The 22,615-nt window shown below is 40.6% G+C and overlaps 1 protein-coding gene and 2 non-coding genes across 9 annotated transcripts in view; all 3 read right to left on the bottom strand.

Moving 5' to 3' along the window:
- The window catches only part of LOC121519921 (eukaryotic translation initiation factor 4 gamma 1-like), a 30,682-nt gene extending 8,866 nt beyond the window's left edge, over positions 1-21,816 (bottom strand). Inside the window, exons 1-23 of one of the 7 annotated variants that reach the window (XM_041803029.1) lie at positions 21,385-21,816; positions 19,494-19,621; positions 19,325-19,411; positions 19,080-19,112; positions 18,357-18,377; positions 17,860-18,039; positions 17,175-17,274; positions 15,493-15,603; positions 11,974-12,167; positions 11,679-11,771; positions 8,185-8,251; positions 7,122-8,084; positions 6,948-7,036; positions 6,590-6,779; positions 6,322-6,455; positions 5,978-6,097; positions 3,734-4,120; positions 3,375-3,521; positions 3,016-3,252; positions 2,674-2,778; positions 2,191-2,472; positions 294-411; positions 110-212 (exon numbers count right to left, since the gene is read on the bottom strand). In XM_041803029.1, coding sequence (XP_041658963.1) covers positions 110-212; positions 294-411; positions 2,191-2,472; positions 2,674-2,778; positions 3,016-3,252; positions 3,375-3,521; positions 3,734-4,120; positions 5,978-6,097; positions 6,322-6,455; positions 6,590-6,779; positions 6,948-7,036; positions 7,122-8,084; positions 8,185-8,251; positions 11,679-11,771; positions 11,974-12,167; positions 15,493-15,603; positions 17,175-17,274; positions 17,860-18,039; positions 18,357-18,377; positions 19,080-19,112; positions 19,325-19,411; positions 19,494-19,568 — 3,836 coding nt within the window. In that variant the 5' untranslated portion in view covers positions 19,569-19,621; positions 21,385-21,816. The remainder of the gene's footprint in view (positions 1-109; positions 213-293; positions 412-2,190; positions 2,473-2,673; positions 2,779-3,015; positions 3,253-3,374; positions 3,522-3,733; positions 4,121-5,977; positions 6,098-6,321; positions 6,456-6,589; positions 6,780-6,947; positions 7,037-7,121; positions 8,085-8,184; positions 8,252-11,678; positions 11,772-11,973; positions 12,168-15,492; positions 15,604-17,174; positions 17,275-17,859; positions 18,040-18,356; positions 18,378-19,079; positions 19,113-19,324; positions 19,412-19,493; positions 19,622-21,384) is intronic. The other 6 variants (XM_041803031.1, XM_041803033.1, XM_041803034.1 and 3 more) reach the window with 6 other exon arrangements.
- On the bottom strand, positions 2,876-2,951 carry LOC121520796. Its single transcript, XR_005992803.1, has one exon. It is a non-coding gene; the product is annotated as a small nucleolar RNA SNORD66 (small nucleolar RNA).
- On the bottom strand, positions 3,613-3,689 carry LOC121520797. Its single transcript, XR_005992804.1, has one exon. It is a non-coding gene; the product is annotated as a small nucleolar RNA SNORD66 (small nucleolar RNA).
- Positions 21,817-22,615: the final 799 nt, after the last annotated feature.

Below are 22,615 nucleotides of genomic sequence, written 5' to 3'. Positions count from 1 at the left end.
TTTAAACCTGAAGTTGTTACATGTGTAAGTTAAAGGTCATAGTCATAATGAGGGAGTTAAAGAGAAAAACAGACACAAAGACAAAAGAAAATAAAAAGCTGTGAAATACCTCTGAGGAACTCTGCGGTCTGATTCTGAAGATGACAACAGTGAACCAGACTGCTGCAGCGCTGAGAAGCGGTTGAGGGTGCTGGTAGCTGGACGACCAGAATCTAAATGAGGAGAAGAAAGATTAATATAACAACCTCTAACAACTTTAAAACCAAGCTGTGTACGCGAAGGAGTTGAATTACCCTGCTCTCCACTGGCTGGTTTAGCTCCCGTTCCTCCACTGCTGCCTTTGCCCCAGCTGCCCCACATGCCTTTTCCTCCAGGAGCCAACAGCTGATTGTTGAAGTCCAAAGCACCAGGCTGAAGAGAGAGACAAAAATGCATTCACATAGATCATAAATTCAAAATTTAAGTTCATATGAGGAGTTTCGGGTTTAACTTTTTTTTTTTCAGGAGCGATATTATTCTAAACACGCCACAATTTTTTCTCTAACAGTTTTTTTTAAATCCTGCTTAACTTATAGTGGCATGTCTTTCTTAATCAAAATGAGAATGATTTAAAAATGATCATTCCCTTCATTAGAATGCATACTGAATTAGCAATGTGTGTCAAAATAGTCACAATTAGACATTTTTTCAAACTTGTTTAGCCCTGGTTTAAACTATCTAATATTGTGTTGGTTATGATGAAAAAAACAAATAATTCCCCATAAAGACCAGTGATGTCATGGCCCCCTATATTTGCCCTGTCCAAATTAAACAAAGCCATGAAAGAGGTTAACAACTTTTTGATGGTCTAAATAAAAAAAAAATCAGTTGCACATAGTTCTCAGTGTTTTCAAATGTTTACAGCAACATACAACATATCTAGCAGGTTAAGACAAAGTTTGGATTTCACCTTGCAGGCACTGCATTTACTTCATAGCTGTTACTGAGGTAATATGCCACAATTAATCTAAATTCAAGCTTTATTTTTGTCTTGGCTTTTAACATAACCAGTGATGGTATAGATTGGATATTTTCTTTATGTGTAGTTTAGGAATGTTCTCTTCGTTCAAGTTAAATATTAATGTGTTAGGAGTTTGTTGTAGTGTTGACTGTAAGAGTGGATAAGAAAAAAGTTGAGAGAAAAGATGACAGTATTTTAGGTAAAGGGATACATAAGATGCTTAAATGTAAATGAAAGAAAAATCACTGTATGGCTTTAACTTTAAGTTGCAAAGATATGGTAAAAAAACTTTTAACATGCCTTTTCTTGCGTACTACCAACATGCTCCCTTGATAAGCAAATTCCACCTAAATATCACTGATAATCTTTATGCAACAGGAGAAGCACAGTCCAGGCCAAGGCCAGTTTAATGCGAGTGTCACACTCATGGCCTATATACACACATACTGACATTTGCCCTCTGACAGTGGGGAAAGAGGAAAAGGATTGTTAGTGAAAGGATGAGCAAGATAAATGTTTCTCAAGACTCAAGCCAGGTTTTTTGTCTGCTATTGAGTAAAAACAGGGTTTGCCCTGAAGTTAACTGGGGTGCTTCAGACGCCAAGTCTTCCCTGTGCTTCCTAGCTTTAGTCAGGACTCTGCAGCAGAAGTTTCACACTTTTATTCATCACGATGGTTTTCATACAACTCTGAGCAAAGATTGCCAAGATGTGAGATGGCTCTCTCCTCATTAGTCTCCACACTAAAAATCAATGCATGTATAAGTTCAGTATGAAAACACGTCCATTGACAACTGTCATTCAATTTTGTCAACAATTTCCACAACTACTTGCATCCTTAATCCCTGATGAGTATATATCAATGATATTATCAAAAACTACACAAAAAGGCATTTACAAGGACTCTTTTCCAACAGCTGTTGTAATAAAAACATCTGCATATGAAGTTGGCTGAAAGTCATCAGTGGACAATCACAGGATAACAGTAAAGAAACAGAGTGCAGAAACTCTGACCACAGGTCATCAATCTGATCTGATGATACTACTGATTGCAGATGTTAATTCTCATTGCTTTGATTACAGTCACTGTTGCTGTGTTTAATTAGAAGCATGTTCGTGACACAGCTGGACACATAACTGAATTTAAGGTGAAAAAGCAAGTCTATCTCTGGCCTTAGACTCAAGTATTACCTTTGTGATCTTGCTAAGGCGGGTGGTGTCGATGGGTCTGTTCTTGGAGATGGGCACCGTGTTCCAGCCCTCATCCTGTGGCTGGTTGGTCCTGCCGCCTGGCGTGTGAGGGCCTCTGCCCCCCATGCCTCCTCCCATCCTGCCTCCGCCTCCTCCCTCTTTCTTAGACATGAGCTGCTGCTGCACTTTGATCTGCTCCCTGTGCTCCTCCATCTCTGCCTCTTTGTGAATCTGGTCAATAGTTTTAGGACCTTGGTCTCCTCTACGAGGAACCCAGTTATTCTGAGATAAACAGAGAGGGGAAGATGGTTAGGAAAACTGAAAAACATTTTCAACACCTATCATTTTTTAATCAAAATTTAAATGCAGTGCTAATGTATCCTTTCACAGACAGCAGAAAACAATTCTGCTCATTCAGGAATACCTCTCAGCATCAGTTATGTCAGTAAGGTTAATCTTTTGGTAAAATTATTCAATATTTACCTTCCTGAGGTCCAAGACGTCTTGGAGCATGAAGCGGATTCTAGATGAAGTCTTTCTCTCCTTGATGATTTTGTCCATCTGATTAAAATACTGATCCATACGAGGCTAAGAGACACACATAAAAAGAAACTTTTATCAGTCCCATTTACAAAATGTCAGACGTAAATGATTTATAGAGGCTGTGATATCTAAAGAAGGTCGTCTCCTCAGATCCTCAATCCCATCACTATTAATCAGTGGCCCAGACACGTGGCACGTAAAAAGAGTCATCACAAGAGACTGTGTGTTGATGTTTAATAAATTAGAAATCCATCTGTTTGTGTCAGTGCTTCATTTATTTACCTTTGCCTTCTCAAAGTCTAGGTCTTTTCCAATTGTAGAGAGCAGCCTGCAGAGACATTCCAGAGACTCTTCATCGTGATTCTTCAGTAGTTTCACCACACAGTCGTGCATGATGGCCTCTGTCAGCATCTTCAACTTGAAGAGCTCTCCGATGAACTTTATGTTACCCAAAGAGCGTCGGCGGGCTTGGTCTTTAGCCTCCTCCAGCTCCACCCTTAAACGCTCTCGCTCCTCTTCCTGCGGGCAGATACAGATCATTTTTGTATTTACATTTTGGTTAAGTTGCGGTAATCAGCGTTCTCTTGATAAAGGACAGAGCAGTAATCGTGTTAATATCGACAGTAAAATTAAGGTCATACCTCCTTGGCAGCCTCCATTTCTTTTTGCTTTTTCTCAAAGATTTCATCGTCATCCTGGTCCTTCTCAAACTCTTTCTGGCAGCGGTTGAGCAGCAGTTTGCGGAAGTTCACAGTATGTCCTGGCTTGTCTGGAGAGGGGACTTTCAGCTGAAGAAAAAGAAAAATATAACCATTAAAATATGCACTTTAATCAAAGCCACAATCATGCTGAATAAAATAATGATTTTTTTTTTTTCAGCTCCATCACTTCCTCAACACCATCACAAATATTCAGTGGCCCAGACACGTGGCTCAAAACAGAAGTCATCACTGGAGCGAAAAATAAAAGCACTAAATCCTCACAATATTATTTGACTTACCCCCATAAGGCAACGGCACATGTTGGCGTAGGCCACGGAGAAGTTGGGCTCTGAGATGGCCTTCTCGAAGATGAGGTCGATGGCTCCCTTCAGCCTCTCCTCTGTGTCTATTGTCAGCTCTGTCACCTGTTTCATTAGCTCCTGAAACTTCTGAGGGGTCAGCTTGTTGAGGATACTACGAAGACGCTTTAACAGCTCTTGAGTCTTGGCCTGTTCGGGATCTTCTTCTTCATCATCCCCAGCTCGGGCACGAGAGGGCTTTTTGGAGCTGGGTTTCCAGGCCTTCTCGGCCTTGTTGAGCTGCACATCGTCACTGAGAGACATGCTGCTGATGATTTTACGGGGCTCTTTCCTCTGACCCTGCTGGGAACGACGTGGGCCAGGAGGCTAAAAGGGAGAGAGGAATGTGTTTTTTAAAAAGCCAAACATAATACCTCATCAAGTAAACAAACCCTTTAACCCTTGGAAATTCAAGACAGTTCTTGATATTTTTAGTCTGCCTGTATGTTTTATGCAAAAATACCTGTAGAATCTCAACCCTTTTAAGTGCAATCAAGTTATAGATATCCATTTGTTCAGAACAACCTGGGCTATCTAAATATGTGTGCTACAAGGATGTCGGATGGATGTATCAGAAGTTATATGACCAGAAAGACCAAGTAAAAGAACAAAATTGAAATCACACAGAACTTTATACAAATCACACCCGAATACGCAATGATCAAGCCGTTTAACATCTGCATGTAGGGCCTATTGGCCTTGTCTATCAGGAGACTAAATAACAATAACAACACAACAGATACACAAAACAAACTATCACTATCATTCATCCCTGTTAAACCAAGTCACATTTTGCACATGTGATATTCCAATGGGCATGAATCCTATCTTAGGAGTGCAAAGGTCTTTTTTTTACTATTTGGGCCACAGGGGATTATTTTTCTTGCATTTCAAAACTTGCATCTCGTCCCTTATTGATCTTTGGCTGGCCCTGATTGGTCTCTACTACCAAAAAAACAATAGTGACAAAAAGGAGCGTTGTAATTGACCAACAGGCTAACAGGAAGTTGTCTTTTACTTCCAGAGTCAAAATGGAGGACTGAAAGCAAGATTGCCACATTTTTCATTGTTGAAAAAACAAATGAATACTTGTATTATCATGGATTAAGCACTTTATGGTCATAGTATCAAAGCTCCGAATAATCACTGCTTTGGATATAAACGCATCAACAAAAGGTTGGCTTCAAATCACAATTTGTTTTACAGAGATCCATCTTATGGTTCCAGAAATATTCTAAGTGCTACGATGTTAGATAATTTCTTTAATGAGGAGGGATATATTGAGATATGCATTCTGCTAATAAAAATAACTCTGTTAGACTCTGTTTTGCATTGTTACTCCTTGTTTACTTATACACAGATGACCAGCTGATGCCTTAAGGCAGTGGTTCCCAACCTTTTTTCCTCAAGGTTCCCCCTATTTGTATCTAAGAAAAGCTCAACCAAAACCTACAACTTCTGAGGTTATTAGGTCCAAAAGTCAATAATCCAACCATGTTTCAGTTGGTTGGGTAGAAATTTTTGACTTTAAACTGTTTTGAATGAACAATATTAAAAACTCTAAATTTTTGAGTTCCTAATATCAAAATTTAAGAGTTTTTATTTATATGAATATTATATGAATCTATATCTTTTTAAAAAAAAGAAGCGATCTGAATCGGCGATTGGATTTTCTGAACCCAGTCTGACTTTACAACTACATGCAGTTTATACACCATCATTGTTTTGAAAGCACTCTCCACTGCCACAGCCTAATGCATTGGTTCCCAACCTGGGGTCCGGGGACCCCTTGGGGGGGGCAAAGATACACAAGGGACACAAGGGTTTGTCTGCTATGAGGCTGCAAATTTAGATTTGCAAATATTGATTAAACCATGATAAAGCAGTAAAGTAGTTCATACACAGGGCTTTTGATAAGAAAAGCATGCATAGGCCTTTTGTAGAGTTTTTTCGGTGAAACAATTAAAATCTATGTTGATTTTTGGCAGAAGTGTGCAGCAGCCCTTTTTCTTCTCTCTTGAGTCCTGGGGGGGCACCACTTTTCTTATGTACATGTAGGGGGGGGCTCCAAGGAAAAATGGTTGGGAAACACTGGCCTAATGCATGAGTCAGTGTTGTGCATTTAACAGCAAGAAACAAATCATTTTATGCCAAACTAATGCAGAAATCAACAAATTCACTCACTGGGCCTCGTGGTCCTCCTACTGATTTGCTCCCAAGGTTCCCCAAATATGAGGGAGTAAAATCAGGACCAAGATTCATGAGTCGAGCCGGATCAGCTGGCCGCAGTGGAGTCTTGTTTGCCTAAAATTAAAACCAAGAGGCAAAATTACTGCAGAGCCCGTACAATAATACTGACACAACAAAGAGTTTCACAAACGTCCTCATCCACACATACAAGAATGAGCTACATTCAAAAACTAATTATGTAGTTGAAGAAAAAAAGACAAAAAAACAACAACACATGTAGCCTTTCCAGAATGCTTCTACTATGACATCCGCTGATTTTTAACACCACAGCTGCATACCTTGTCTAGGACTACATCGCTGATGAGGGGAAGGCCCTCAGGTTTGTGCATACTGGCGCTTATAAACTGGAAGCCCAGGAGGAACTCCCTGTCGTACCGCTTCTTCTCCTCTGGATCAATTGGCTTCCATTGTTCTGAGAGGAAAATGAGTCCCAGGAAAAATGTGGATTAATTTGCTCAACTTTCATGACACATCCTCTCTTCAGTTTAAAATACAGAATTCCAGTCCACCTTTGTTGTAAAATGTTTATCTTTGCAGTAACCTTACCTTCTTTGTACTGGTACTTCTTTCCACTTGGCTCAGGTGTGGCTTTCGGCTTTTCAGGCTCTGCATTCTGCTTGTCCTCTTTCTCCTCCCACGTCTCATCTGCAACCTCAGCAGGAGGTTCAGCTGGAGCTACGGGGACAGGATCGGGCTGAGTGGACGAGGGCTCGGAAGCAGGTTTGGTACCCTGCTCCTGCAGAAAACACAGCAAGAAGAAATAAGTGAGTTTAACTATGAACAAGTTCATTCTTAGAGCGCCAAATACCCCCCTCAACATATAATGATACAGCCTGACCTAGTGAGACACTTGTACACCAAAACCCTGAGTTCATTTTATTCTTTCTCATGAATCGATACAAACCTCTGTGAAGGCATCCAGGAGGTCTCCAATGGCCTCCTTCTTGTTTAACTCCTTCATGTTTTTCCTCTTCTTTGGCACAGACGTAGCAGCTTGGAGAAATGGACACAATATTAACATCAATCTCACAGAAAACAAACACACAACAATCGCATACAAATAAGATCTCCACTTTACCTTGCATAGTAGTAGATTCCTCCGTAGGGACAGATGTAGGTGGAGCATCCTCAACTTTCTCCTTGCCCTCCTTGTCTTTCTTCTCTTTCTCTTTCTCTTTCTCTTTCTCCTTCTCCTTCTCCTTCTCCTCCTCCTCCTCCTCCACCACCTCCTCCTGGGCCACCTTTGCCGTTTTAGCCACAGGTGTGGGTTCCTGAGTTTGAGAAGAGTCGGACCTGTCGAGGGATTTAGTGTCTGAAAACGTCATATCCTCAGACAATTCTTCGGCGTCCTGAGGAAGGCCATTGGAGAGGAAAGGCTCTGTCTTTTCAGCTGGTGTAGGTTCAACTTTAGGTTCAGGGGCTGGGGAAGGTGCTGGAGAGGGGGCAGAGCATGGGGCTGATGTCTGGGTGGGTGGGGCAGCAGGTTCTTCTGCAGAGGGTGGAGGCTGAGAAACATCAGTTGCTGCCTTTGTTGCCGTCTCTTCTTTCGCCTCAATATCAGGGGTAACTGTTACATCAACCTCAGCCTCAGGTTCCGCTGTATTGCCCACCTCTTGCTCTTCTTCTGGATTACTTATCTCCTCTTTTAGTTTTTCCTCTGTTTCTGGCACCTTCTCCCCTGGAGCAAGGGTAGCCTGTATTTCTTCTGTACTAGCAGGCACCTCTTGTGCTGCTAATGATACTGAGGGGACAACAGGAGCGTCTACTGTATCACCTTCTTTAGTATCGACTTTATTTACAACCTCAGTGGGATCTGGGGTGGTTGCTGCTGCAGGAGGGAGGGATGTGGAAGACTGCTGGTCTTTTATAAACGGAGATGGCACATCAGTAGCAGCTGCAGGGGCAACAGTTTGTGAGGCTGACTCATCAGGTGGTGGTATCTGGTTGTCCATTTCCTCTATTGCCTCCACCACTGGCTCTGTATTTTCTGTGGAGGGAGGTGGAGGGGTGTCGGCGCTAGAAAGAGGCTCCATGCTTTCATCTGTTTGTAGAAATAAAAAAACAACATCCATAAGAACATGTGCTATGTAAACATATTGTGTTTTAAACAATACAAACTAAAGCTGAAAGAGGGCGCTCACCTCTTCTAGTTGTAACAGGCCGTGTTATTTCCCCGTTGGTCTGTGCAGGACTTCCATCTGCTGAGGCCTACAGTCAGGAAATAGTATTTAGCATTTATCCTTTTTAATTAGAAAAGTTATGCAGGCTTTAAAAGAAAAACATGTTTAAAATCCCTGTAAAGTGAAACCCAAAATTTGTGTCTTAACATTCAAGATATGTTGGAATATGTAGATATGGTGGTTGCTGTAAACATGTAAAAACACAGAGACCGTTTGAGAGCTGTTCACCTCTTTCCTGGCTTGGTTAAATTTGGACAGGCCAAATATAGCAGCCACCAAGAAGCATCACAAAGCACTTCATCTCTACACACTGTATTTTAGTTCATTGTGAGGTAAGAACCCAATATCTATCAGCCACGGTGGCCTACAGGTCATGGAAAGTACCATAATGGAGAGATTTGTGCCAGAAAACAGTAAATTTAATTAGCATTGTTGTAAGCGAAGCAATGCTAAAGTTGATAAATATATAATGATAGACATGTTCTATTACTGCCAAGTCTTTCACAATAAAAGCCTTTTATTTTGAAGTGCAACATCAGGAAATGGAGTGTTTTTCAGCAACTTAGGGCGCATTCACACTAGGCCATCCGTACCGTGCCAGTTTCAACCTAAAGTCCGGTAGGTTTGGCCAGTGTGAGTGCAATTGTTCCATGCTTCGGCGCGGCGTGCTTCGCGGCCCTGGCACGGATGCAAATGAAGGAGCACAAGCTTGGGAATGTGACGTAACATGAAATAACAAGAGGACCTGCTTTAGAGTGCAGAGAGCACAGCAGCTGCATGCTAGAGACAGCAGATTGTATTTCAACAAGTTACAAAGATTTTATCAGAGCCGAAGAATTTAACTTCGCACAGCTCCACCACGGCCTCGTTCTAATGGATCCCAGTCCAGTCCACATTTCTGACCAGTTTTTAAGCAAAGTCAGGCTGTAACGACTGTGAGAGAGCTTCTTCCCTTGATTGAGCACCAAACAGCAGATCACAGGATAACAAACACCTTTCATCCTCCGCACGTAAAGGAGAGTTTGCAAAATACACGGACAAGTATGTCGGGGTTAATCTCACGGCTGATTTAACCTCTCTTATTAAAAAATTATATGGGCCAAACTATCATCCACTTAATTAATTTACCTTTAATTCTATTTCATGCTATCAAGAAGTGAAATTGTGATCTTCATCGCTGACGTGGCGTTTTCATGCTTTTGTCACGGTAAAAAAAAAAATTTTAACTCAACATTTAATCTTGCTCTGGACACAGGCTGTCCTAAGACATGAGAGCTTGTTTGGTGCAGCACTGAAAGGCATCCAAATTTACGCAGAGAGATGGCACAGCTCATGGTGCATAAAGGAATGCTAGGGGGATTCAGATAGTATACGGACATGCAGAGTAGTGACTGCAGGGGCTCGTACGAGTTAAAAAGTCCGGGTTTCATTCAGCAGAAGTGCTTGGAACTCTGATAAGGCTCAAGATTATATGCTGTGAGCAATAATTCTCCGCCATGAACCCCTCTATTGCTCTCCCCAATGGGCTCTGTATAGTAAACGTGGCTACTGATCCCAGGTCTGGTGAAATAACTCCAATGTCAGATCAGATATCTTATAAATCTGTTGCTATCTTACAACCTAAAAAAACAATACATATGTATACTGAGTCATCAACATTTATAAGTTCACCAACGGTGGAGGCTTCGTGTGATGATGTCGGAGTGCAACGTATTCGTGCTCAGACCTGGATGCGTTGAGCAGTCTGAGTGCGGGCCAAAGGGGGGACAGTGGAGGGGGTAGAATGGGCTTCAGCACGGTTAGAATATAGCATGGTACGGATGGCCTAGTGTGAGTGCGCACTTAACAAAGACATCTCATAAACAGGAGAGAAACAAAACTTCACATAACTCGAAAAATGAGATACAAGGAACACCTGAAGAGTGAAATAAAGAATGAGAAAATGAAACTGAGACTTTTAAGCCATAAATAGTCTGGCTGTCTCTGGTGGCTTAAAAAAAGAGAATTGTAAAATAACAGCATAGCAGGCAGATAGTAACTCTATTCTGGTTGAAGCATTTTTTTTTTTTTTTTTTTTTTTAACTCTAACAGGATCGTATTTCTCGGGTGGGGTGGGGGTGTGGGGGTGGGGGTGGGGGGGGGGCTTCTGCTCATTCAGATTTAACTGCCTCATTTTTCATGATTTTAAAGCTTAAGTTGATTAAATCTGAGATGTTTTTCATGACTGAAATCTGGCCTGGTGGTTTAAAACATAGCAGCCTGTCATACAACAAACCTAAAACACAGATTTAATGATAACAGTTGTAGATTTTGTGCTGAGGATGATGAGGACGGGCATTTATTTAAGTATCATTGCTCTGTAGTTTCATCATTCTGGCATGAGTTGGTAGATTGGCTGGGTGAGCAAACAGTTCCTCTACCTTTATCTCCTTTCAATATTATCTGTGTTTATTCCAAAATTATCAAAATAAGCTATTACGCATAACCGTAAAACTTGGACAAATGTATTGTTGGAATTACACCAAAGTTAGATATTAAAGATCTTTATTTTGCGTCTTAAAGACTATTGTCTTCAGGAGGGACTCATACGCAAACTCTGATGTTGTCAAAAAAAATGGTATATAGAGTTATAATTATGTTAGCTTTTGAGTGATATGAAATTGTTTGATTTGACTTATTCAATTATTTTTTATCTTTTGACCAGAAATGAGGGCGAAGGGACTCTGTTATTGTATATGATTGTTATTTATTTAAACATATGAGAATGTATGAATCCTTATGTATATTTGTGTTTGTGTATTGTTTTGTTTTTAACTTTGTGTAGATGTTTTCCTTTTGTGTAAATAAAACAAATGTATAAAAATGTCTGTTACAAAGATCCATAGTGAGAGACATATTTCACATCCATCTATGCAAGAGCTAATAGTCAGTGTTTGGGAAGGGCTGAACCTTTCAAAATAATCTCACAAGCACAAAAATGTCAGAGGCATACAATCTCCTGACAAATAAATAAGGTTGAAGCTTGTGTGAAAGAAAACCCTAAACTGTTTTCTTTAACAATGTGCTCTTTGTTCATATGAACCCTTTAAAGAAAAAAAAGATTTTTGTGCTATTTTTGGCTTTATTGGACTGTAAAAGCTCTTGAGCCTTTTTTTTACTTGAGTGTAATCTACTTATGCTCAAAGTTTCTTTAAATACGTTTTTTACACAAATTTTCTTTATTCTTGAAACTTGAAAGCACCTTGAGTCATACTGACTAAGTGATATCTATTTATCTAAAATCAGTAAAATTATACTTTTTCTTAAACTAACAGAAACAAACTTGACTGATTGAACTCTGAACTTGCAATCAGAATATTTCCATAAAGCATCCTGTTTTAAATGACATACAAAAACATGGACATTTCAGGGTCAAAGCCAGCTAATGAAAAATAGTCTTCCTAAATCCTTCTCACCTGTGGGGGAGTGGGTGTGGTGGTGGACCTTCCACCTGACATGATCTCCTCTGTGATATCTTTTCCGCCCTGGTTAGGGTCTCGTATTCGTATCTGTAGAGGAGGGCCAAGACATATTTATATTTAATTCAACAAAATATGAACCAAACATCAAAATACAAACACCATGTAACAATCCTGTCAGTGGTGATCCAAAGCTGCCACCCATCAGAATAAAAACTATTGTTATTTTCATCTGAAAGAGAACTTTCCGCATTGAACACACAAAATGTTTCTGCCCATTCAGATTTTTGACCTCAGAAAAGAGGTGCGCTGCCCTTTTGTTGCGACACACTACCGGTTTGCGTTCCCTCTTTGGTGGGGCTTGTGGCTGTGTTGGTGGTTGTTGAGGAGGCGGGGCTTGTTGCTGCTGCTGTGCAGGGTTGATCATTACTGGTGCAGGCTGGACAGACGGAGAGTACTGCGGCTGAGCTGGATAGTATGCCCCAGCTGTGAGGTTAGAAAGAAATAACTGCATTAATTTAGAGATAACAGTACAAAGCATCAAATGCAGCTTTACAGTCTTATATAACCATTTATCCTGGACTTATAAAACTCCTTTTCTCCACTTGTTTTGTAGATACATTCTTAACCTTCTCTGTGTTGAGGAAATCTGCAATGTGTCGTGTGATTTTGGGACATAAGAATAACAAAATCCAAGACTGTGGATACTGTCAACTTGGATTAATCTGGATTATCTTTGTTTACCCTTGTGCTGATGTTTTCTTACTAACTTAACCAATAAGCCCACCAATTTTTTTGACTCAGTAAATAAAAGGATGACTGAGCGAACCTGAATATTAATTTAACACTGGTAGGAAAATGATTGCACATCTCTTTTTTAAACAAGCATGTCCAGCCTTCAAGGCCAGAAGAAAGATGTATATCAGTTTTGTGATTCAATTGCAGTAATCTAAATTCTGCAAATGTGGGACCTATCACTTCTTACATTTCATTAAAAACATTTCTTAAAAATGCTAGCCATACCATATAGAGGGGATGTCGACAAGAAAATGTGCAACCCACAAAGTGGACTGTTGGAAACACATAGACTTTGCAAATCTTTACTGACTGAATATTTTACGGTTGGAACAACATGAAGCATGGCCTCAAATGATAATACTGAAATGTAGCTAGGAATGCATGATGACAAAGGCATTTGTTTTCTTTATCACAAGACTACACATTCCAAAACAGAAGATGGTGCAGTGGTACGTGACGCACTACTTAGCACCAGAAAAGAAGAGGAAGCAATCTCAGTGCTAAGGGCTAATAACACGGCGGTACTGGTGGAGTTATTCAGTATTAACAGGGGGGGTAACACAACAGTGTTTGTAAAATTTGCCCCGCAATGACCCCAAAGAGAGGAAAAAAGACCTTGAGTTTTAACACGACAGATCTTATAAGTCACTTAAAAGTCATCATCCTAACGTATTAAAACTAAGCCACAGTAGCTGCTAGCGTTAGCCGCGGGCATTAGGACCAAGCCAAAGGATAATACCAGGTAGAGTGCTGATTCAGCAGGCATTGGAAACTGCAGAAAGTTTGTCAGAGCCAAAAGGTGCAAAGCCAATAATGACAAAATCAGTCTCACAGTCAAAGATTCGTAAAAATTCCATCATACCATTTTACAATCCATCGTTATAATTTTCTCTTTAATAACATTGACAGAAAGATGAACACAGCAGCACGTTTACTCCTCAACATTTTTACACAGTAACGGTGAAACAACAATCCCTGTCCTAGCAAACAACTATGAACTGCACCATTTCAGTTATCAAGTACAGTTTTTAAGGATATTTTTAATATCAAGATGTTGTAGTCTGACGACCATAGCTAAGTTGTTAAAAGGCTGCACTGTGGAGCCGTGCGCATTTTTGTCTGCTCTACAGGAGTCATGATCCCAAAAAACATCATGCACTCGGATCTTGCACACTGAGTCAGGTGCAGTTATAATTGCCTTCACTGCGAAAATTCGTAGAATGAGGCGGCAAATTGTGTCGTAGGCTATTGCGAACCTGTGTCTCTGCCACTTCTTTAAAATCCTGCTGGATCCATCCTGACAGAGAGCTACATACAGTGCACACTCATATGTCATAGCGCTGAGACAAGTTGGAGAAACGGAGAACATCTTTTTAATTCTGTCTCTCTTTTGACCTGTGATTTGGCTACAAATGTATGCCTTTATCTGTCATATTTCCATGGTTGATAATACACGAGAAAACTTTGGTGTTTAAAGTCAGGTTTTTGTGCGACGGAGAGGGAGGGATGGGGAGTGGTTGGGCAGGGGTGAGTGAGAAAGAGAGAATAAAGCAACAGGCGGTGATCTGAAAATCATTCACCCATCTCTCTGTTATATTTCCACGGTTGATATCCACATATTAAATGAGCAAAATTTGGTGTTTAGAGTGAGGTTTTGGTGCGGGGGGGGCAGAGATGAGCAAGTGAGGAGGAAGCAGAGGGAACTGTTCTGAATCATCAATCACCCATTTAAACGACTTGGACTGATATGAAATTTTGCATCAAATCAAACCTGTTACGAAAAAAAAGTAACGACAAAACCCAACAATTTTGGCGTCAGAGTGAAGACTTCAATGGAACAACATACAACGGACTAAATGTGCAAAGGCCTTAACACTCTGCATGCCGACTTGTATTCCTCTGTGATGTATGAGACACCAGCAGTAGCCTCTCAGTGCGCTCTCAGTACAGAGACCAGCGTGCTTTCACTAATCTACGATGTAGTGAGAGAGCCACTGGCTACGAGATTTTTAATAGATTAAATAACCTCCTTGATAGTCCAAAATAGACTATCAAAAAGTGTGCAAAATGGAAAAAGTCTATACATCTGTCTGTGTGTGTGTGTGTGTGCACTGAAATGCAGGGTCATTCTCATCATTCCAGTCTGTTAAAATGACAGACAGCCTTCAAAATTCTCCGTCATCCTTTGAAAAATTTGTCAATGACGGAGAATATTCGGTTAACGCGACCTCTGATCCTGACCTATTTCTGACATGACTTTGTCAGTGCATATTTTTTCTTCTCTTTATGTAAAACATCAGCTCTCTTTCTGACTTATGCTGCAAAAAACAAAAAAAACCCAACAGACTCCAAACATCTCCATTTGTTAAGCATGTTGTTAAGCAGCCTGTTATTATTTGGTTTTATGTCTGATTTGACAAAAGTCAACTGAATTTTTTTAGTTGTTTGAAATGTCAGATTTGACCCCTTGTCAAGATACTTTCATTTATTTCAAGGGAAAAGGGGAAAAACATATGTCAGTTGTTTGTGTATGTTATACTTTGTTTGGTATGTTATACTCCTTTGGCCAAATAACTTCACATACATGTCATTACCGCCACCATGATGGGCCACTGTGATGCAGAGAGTCAAAATAGCAAGGAAATCTGTTAAAGTGCCATATTCTTATCTAAAATTCAAACACAGGTATTCAGCAACAGTGATTCAATTACATTAGGACTAAAGATGATGATATATTGCTGTATATTTTCTATAGCCTTATAACTCTAGACTCTTCCTTCTACAAGTGAATGATTCTACACTGCACCTCACTATTCCTGTCAAATATCCTGAATTTTATCTGTTTTTTTTTTCTTTTTTAATGTAAGTAGTCTTCTATTAGTCCTTCTCTTGTGCATGTAAGTGTGTGAGAAACAAAGGGAAACAACATTAAAAAATATCAGAGCCAGGAAAGTGCCACAGAGTTTTGCCACTAAAGCCCGCTGGCTGACACACAAGCACACACACTACTCACCAGGGTAGCGCTGGGAGGTGAGAGGAGCACCGTGGAGAGAGAGACGGCCGTTCTCTCGGCCACTCCCTCTCCCCCCACCACCCCGCCTCTCCCTCGCAGCAAGAGAGGGCTCTGAACCAACGCAGCAAACGAGAGGAAGGGGAGTGAGGGACGGGAGAGGGAGGAAAGAAGGAGAGAGGGCAGGAAGAGACAGATGCAGAATGAGTTAATGAGAGGATCCAGAGGAAGCAGGGTGTTAAAAAGGTCCCATGAAATGACTGCCTTTTGACTGCATCACTCTTTTTGCTGCATTTATTAGGACAGCATTTATTAGGACAACATTTTGGCTTGTCCTTCTGTAGTTTAATATCCCGTTGACTGAATCATCTTGGACTCATTAAATTTTCCATTTAGCCAGTGAGCATTCATAGCAGCTACACTGGCAGGAAGTGTAGAAAGGGGGTATTTAAAATAAAATCTTAAGTTCAATGATTGCAACCATACTCAAAGTAGGGCTGGGCGATATATCAAGTATACTCGCTGTATCGCGGCTTTTGCCACTCATGATGTATATAATGACAATATCGTGAACATCGAGTACAAATTATGTGTACATTTTGAGCTGTCAGCGTGCATTTCTCGCTTGAGTTTAGTTCAGATGACATTTTAACTCCTCGTTGTCATTAGACAATGTCATGAACTTGTGAGGAACTGGTCCAGCATTAATCAACACAGATAACAGACTGATGTAATAAAAGCTGTGAGCCTGAATGGTGGACTAGACTGCAGGGTTTTGGCCTTCTGCTGCATGCAGGATTGGTGAGTTTTGTTTGCTTCACACTTAGTGAGAAAATAATCATTTTATAATCAGCAATAGTAAACATAACACAGAAAACATTTCCGAACTTTCCATAAACTGTAAAAGACTGAGTGTTCATGATTTATGCATTTCTTTATTAGTAATAGCTTGAATTAAGTCTTTTTTCAAAACAAAACAGTGTGCTAAATTTGACTTTATATTGCTTTGTACTCTTTTTTTGCATACATTTTTTAATCCAATGGAAAAGTCCATTTTAATCACCAAACTGGTGTCATCTAGGGCTGATTTGGACATTATACAGCTACTTAGAGGACGTTTTAAAATATTGCAATATATATTGTGTACTGCAATATAGCAAGAATATATCATAATATAAATTTTAGGCCATATTGCCCAGCCCTAACTCAAAGTGAGTGCTACCATCTCGGAAACTTTGAATACTTCTGAACTAGCACATTCATGGTCAAAAATGAGCCCTCCTTCCATTCAATCCCACCCTGGCGTTCAGTCTTCACATGGATCCAACAGAAGAATTAATTTCTTGTTTGAAAGCCATTTCATGGAACCTGTACGGCAGTGTCAGGTGAGACTGCAGATAGAAAGAACACAAGCCAAAGCAGATCAAGCCAGACCACATGCAACTGGCAGTTAACCACATACAAAAGACACTGAACATGCCAACAGCCAAGCAAAACCATGACACACCTACCAATACCTTACTTAAAGAGGTGTGTGAATCGTTTAGACCAAAACTTAAAGCTTCAGTTATGACAATCAGAAAAAGTTATGTCGTCTGGTTTTTAAGTTTCACCGCTCTGAAGCGAGAAATCCTTAAGTTTATGGTTGTGCTTGGTTGTTGCTGGCTTTAGGTTAAACCCCTTACCATAAGCTGGGTATTCAGCAGGGCTTGTTCCAGGATAGAAGCCCGCTGTCCCGCTGGTCACAGGATACTGCTGAGTAGGAGGCATATATGGGGCCCGGTACTGCAGAAACAACAAGAAGAGAGAGAAACAATAACTGTGGATGAACAATAAGGTTCTGAGAGCCTCAGGTTGATCTTTACTACCTCATCTGGTTGATTCTGAAAACATGACCGAGTTTCCAGGACAAGAAAAATGCATGGCTTTGTGTAGATTTTACAAAAATGATTTTGCATTCAGCTCATTCTTAGTTTTTCTCCTCCATTTTCAATCCACTGTGCTAGAATCATATCTTAAATCAAATCCGTTCACCATGACTACTGAAATGCTGGTATGTTTTTTGGATGGCTGATGTATTGGTGACTAGTACAATATCTCAACTTATCAGTAAAATAACTTGACAACTTAGAATCATCCAAGTAAAGCCACCAGAAACGATTAAATATGAGTCCAATCTATGTCTAGGAAACAACGCAAACCTAACTTCAAAAGGGAGTCCAGCCAAACAACATAGAAAACAGAGATGACCCTTAATACAACATTCTGTGGAAAAAAATCAGTTCTATTTAAGGTGGTACAAAGGTTTTTGGGCAGAAAAAATAGAAACGTGAAATTACAATGGACTAATGGTTACTAACGTGGACCAACCTGTCCAGGGGGGATGAAGTAGCCCTGAGGGGAGCCAGCGAAAGACAGTTGTGGCTGGGAAATCATCATCATCTGGGAGCTTGGCGGGTAGACATGAGCGGGTCCCACAGGCCGTGGTCCACTACTCGTCTGTACCCTCGGAGCACTGGTGGCCATGGCTGGTCGGTTCTGATAGTAGCTCTGGAAAACAGATGAGGGAGAGCAGAAAAAGGGTGATGAAAAGTGAAAAACAGCCCCAATAACCTGTTCTATCATGTCTACATTTTTGGTTTGATTCAGAAATCCTTTAAATTAATTACGTCACTAGTGCATGTGTGTGCTACAATCACACAACCCTAACCTCAGCTGGTAGCAATGCACGTACAGCAACTGCCAAAGTGTACAGCAAGTTCAGATCTTGGGTTACACTCAGTCTAAATTCTACTGAATGTCATTTCTCCCTGCTAGACTGAGGTTAGTCAGAGGTATAGAGGGGGGACAAAGAGAAAAGCCGTTACCTGTAGTGCTCTGTATCCACCCTTCAGCCGCACAACACATGAGCAAAAAGCAAGAGAGGGAGTGAGATTAAGGTGAAAATAAGGAAATGAGACAACATGGAAGTTTGAGATTACAGGTGTTAAGAAGGAAGCGTACAAAAAGCAGCAAAATATCTCTCAGCCAAGAACGGTGAAGTCAAACAACCGTGGCAGAACATGCCCTCTTTCTACAAAGAATTGGGATTCCCTGCAGTCCTCCAGGTCCCACTTATGAGTAGTAAAATTATTAATTCATAGGGCTCAAAGGCATGTTAACTTAAAAATGTAAGACAGATGTGGGTTTCAAATATGAATTCACTTAAAGTCTAAAGTAAGACATTATCACAGTTTACATATGCAAAGGTTATCTAACACTAAAGGATATATATTCTTTTCAAATGAATCTGACATTAGATAAAAGCTGATAGAAAAAGGTTTGGGACTCTGTCTTGCTGATGCATGGATGTATTGGGTTTGACAGAAAATAATTAAGGTTTGGGTCAGTGTGACCTGACACAACTTAATAAAGATAAAACTGAGCCTTTGCATAGAAATACAGCACTCAACTTAATCAAATCTCTTGTACAAAACCCTAATTAAAACAACAAAAATGTTTTCATCCAATGCTCCAAAATGTGGAACAGAAAACATGCATCACACTAAGGAGTCACAGGGGATGTAAGGAAAAGTGAGGGGTGTTAGTACCTGTTGGTGTAAAGTACGGGGGCCTGCAGCAAACTGGGAGGACAGCAGAGAGAGGAAAGAAGGTGAAAGATTCCAAATAAGCTACAACACTCACACGCATACAGTACACAGAACAAACCGAAGCCTTAAAGCAGAGGAAGCCATGTCAGAAATCGTTGTGAGAAAGTAGGAACGGAAGGGTTTCTACAGAAGATAAAGAATATACTTTGATGCTCAATGCTTTAAAATTGTGCTATTAACAATACCTGTCTTGGCTGTGGTGCGGAGTTCATTTGTGGGGGTGGAGGGGTCGCAAAAACAAGAGAAGGGGGTTGTCCAGGGCCGTAAGCAGCCTTGAGAGGAGAGAGGGAATATTACCAATCTTAATCCACTTTACAAGCTAACATTACAGTATATTAGGTCAGCTGCTCTCACCTGTGTTAATCCAGGGGATGGAGCAGGGTTTGGGACTGAGGTTGGTCCCGTTATAGGCTGTGGTGGTTTGTTCATTTCACGTTCTTTTGTGGTCCTGCATTAGGGTGGCCTTCTGTTGCCAACCTTTCCTGAGAAGGAAATATTTAAAATAAGAGTATTTATAAGAATTCTTTTCAGTTAAACATGTATCTCTACTAAAAATATGGCTGTAGCCAAACAGGTTAAACATCAGACAACGGTGTAGGAAGAAGTGAACCTTTAGTGTGGCAACTTCTAACCAGACAGGGAGGGTGTGGCCTGTGGTTTCTCCTAAGATAACATCACCAGCTCCCAAAATATAGTTCACTTACATACTGAACAGTGCATACATTAAGCCTGTGAAACCATAATCTTAAAAGACCATTTTCTGACAGTAAAAGTGCATATTCCTAAGTGGTCACGACTCTGACAAACATCAGGAAACAAAATAGGGAGTTACATTATGGTCATCAACTAAAAATGTCTGGACATTATTACTCTTTACAAACATGACTACAGCAACATCAGATTAATCTAGATATGAGGGGAATTGTAGAAAATGGATACCTCAGTTCAAAGTTCATCTACTGAGTTAACAGTGGTTTCAATGCCCCCTGGTTGTGCTAGCTACATGTGCAGATAGTCCATTCAAATCAGATCCGTGTCACATTAGATCGCAGCTTCTCAACAAGATGAATGATAGTTACGTGGTGCTGGAGTGGTCAAAACATGCTTAAATTATTAAATAAATGAGAAACGCAACACGCAGACGTGTCATACAAAATCCACCTGCTGACACGGGAACTGTAGTTAGCCGCTAGCTAGTACCATGCTTCCTTTAGACTGGGCATTTGTGCATTATTAAAAAAATACCATATGACTCTGCTGACAGAGAGGACTAACAGTAGTATAAGCGCCATTTTATTGGAATGAAAGAGAACCGCTTAGTATTAAGTTGTTACACATTTTTACCTCGAAGGGTGTTTTACTGGCCCGCTAGTCAGGCTGTATTCCCGGCCGAAGCAGGTTAAATCGTTAGCATACTGCCGGCTAACATTACGTGTCCCAGTATCACACTGAGCTCCGTTACGCTACGTGGCTGAGGATTCAGTCCACACTTAACCTTACCGTACACAACGCTGAAGCCGATCGCTTTAACCTACTTATGTGCTGTATATACACTCACACATGTCAGACAAAAAAATAATCCGGCGTTACTTTTAGTAATGCTGTCACACTTAACTCTGGTTAGGATACAGTTGAGCTATTGTTGGTTAATGTTAGCGCTTTAGCCCAGCCCTGTCCTACAAAATGTATTTCATTACAGGCCCAGCGAGCTCCGAGGCTCAGTGAAACCATCAACATGTCATTTTATCCACTCTAAGTTTGAACAAACACAGCAAGAATTAAAGGTTTGGAGCAGTGTCGTTTACTCTGGCTAAAACACAGTTTGATCGCTTTTAAACCACAAAAAATAGAGCGTGTAGGCTTACTAGCGTAACCCCATGAAGCCCACAGTGATAACGCTAATGTTGACCGACGGATGATTTGCCACGAGAACCGGGAACCCGGGCTGTCATATCAGCTAAAGAGGGGTTAACTTAAACTCACCAGCTACAAACAATGCTTTAAAATTAGTTAAAGAAACGACTCCAACGCAAAGTGAAATAGCCCAAATATTTTGATTCAGAAGTTGTCAAATGCTACCCAGGATTAGCTGGTTAGCTATCCTTGTGCGAGCGCTGACAGCCGGCAGGGCCTGTACCAAGAGCTAGCATTAGCCACATTAGCCTGTGTGCCTTTGACAAATATGAAGCTAAGCTCGGGTGTACTTCAAGCTAGCATTGCCGCCGTCAGTTTGTTTTTTTCTTACCAGGAATCGATAATGAATATGCTGCAAGATGGTAACTCTGGGAATCGCCCTCTGGTCAGTCTTCTATAACAGAAAATAGTGGCGTTGTAGTTTCCGTGTCCTTTACTCCAAAAAAGTGATGCCCTTTCTTGGCTATTGACTTAGTGAGCTAGCTTGTTAGCTGACCGGCAGATGGGGTGAGTGCTACTACTGTCACTTCGGTTTAAATCCCCGGGCGTGCAAAAGTGACAGTGCTCAAAATCAAATAATATAGTACTTTGGGAGTACTATTGACAACTCCGATGGCCCCGAAAAAAGCCTCTGGACCGGGGGTCCATGATCAAGGCGTCGATGGTGACGGATTGCCGGTAAGGTATGTACACAACTGCATCAGGAGGCTCAGAGAGAGGCCATAATACGATGTTTCTGCTCTATGGAGCCGGTGCGCCTCCAAGTCGCATGGGTAACTTCCGGGAAAATTAAAATTTGATGCCATTTCCTTGATCATGTGATACGGGAAACGAAGGCTGAAATTATGAACCACGGGCTGACGCCATGATAGAAAGGTACGTTATTTGACTTTTCATATTCTACATTAAGATGATGCAGTCACTGCTCTCAGCCTGTGGATAAGAGTAATCTGATAATGAATGAGGGATATTCATGGTGGTTTTATTACTTCGGAGGCCCTAGGCAAAACCAATAAGAGGCCCTCTGTTCAGCTCAAAACAAATTATGAGGACAAAATATTTTGAAGCAATTCTTTCAGTTAACAAATCCATAGCACAGCACATCCAGATATGAATCATGAATACATGTACCCAAATACCCAACAGTACCTATAAGTTGGGAGACAAAAATACCCATACTGATACAGAGCGTAAATGCCTGTACTCTTACTCATAAAAACTGCAGATACTGTACTTGGTATAATTTTAAAGCATGACATTTAGCCTTTCATTATGTGACTATGAAGTCAAAATTGGAGCCATGTCTGCATTTTGTTGATATTTTCACACAAGTGAAGATGAAAAAGGTAGAGGAGAAATAAAACTAAGCACTGATAAATTATCAAGAGGAGGGATGAAGAACATCAGTTTAGAATAAACACACTGTCAAAATAATTTTATGAACAGTTATAGTATTAAATACTCATATTTGTAGTCATATTGGTGGGTGCCAGCAAATGTTAGTACTTTTACGTGGTCTAGAAAAATATGGTATCAGTGCATCCCTACTAATAACCTCTAAA

Source organism: Cheilinus undulatus, linkage group 13, assembly GCF_018320785.1.
Source record: "Cheilinus undulatus linkage group 13, ASM1832078v1, whole genome shotgun sequence".
Taxonomy (NCBI): Eukaryota; Metazoa; Chordata; class Actinopteri; order Labriformes; family Labridae; genus Cheilinus; species Cheilinus undulatus.
Note: the sequence above shows the minus strand (reverse complement) of the source record. Positions and strands in the feature narration are given on the sequence as shown.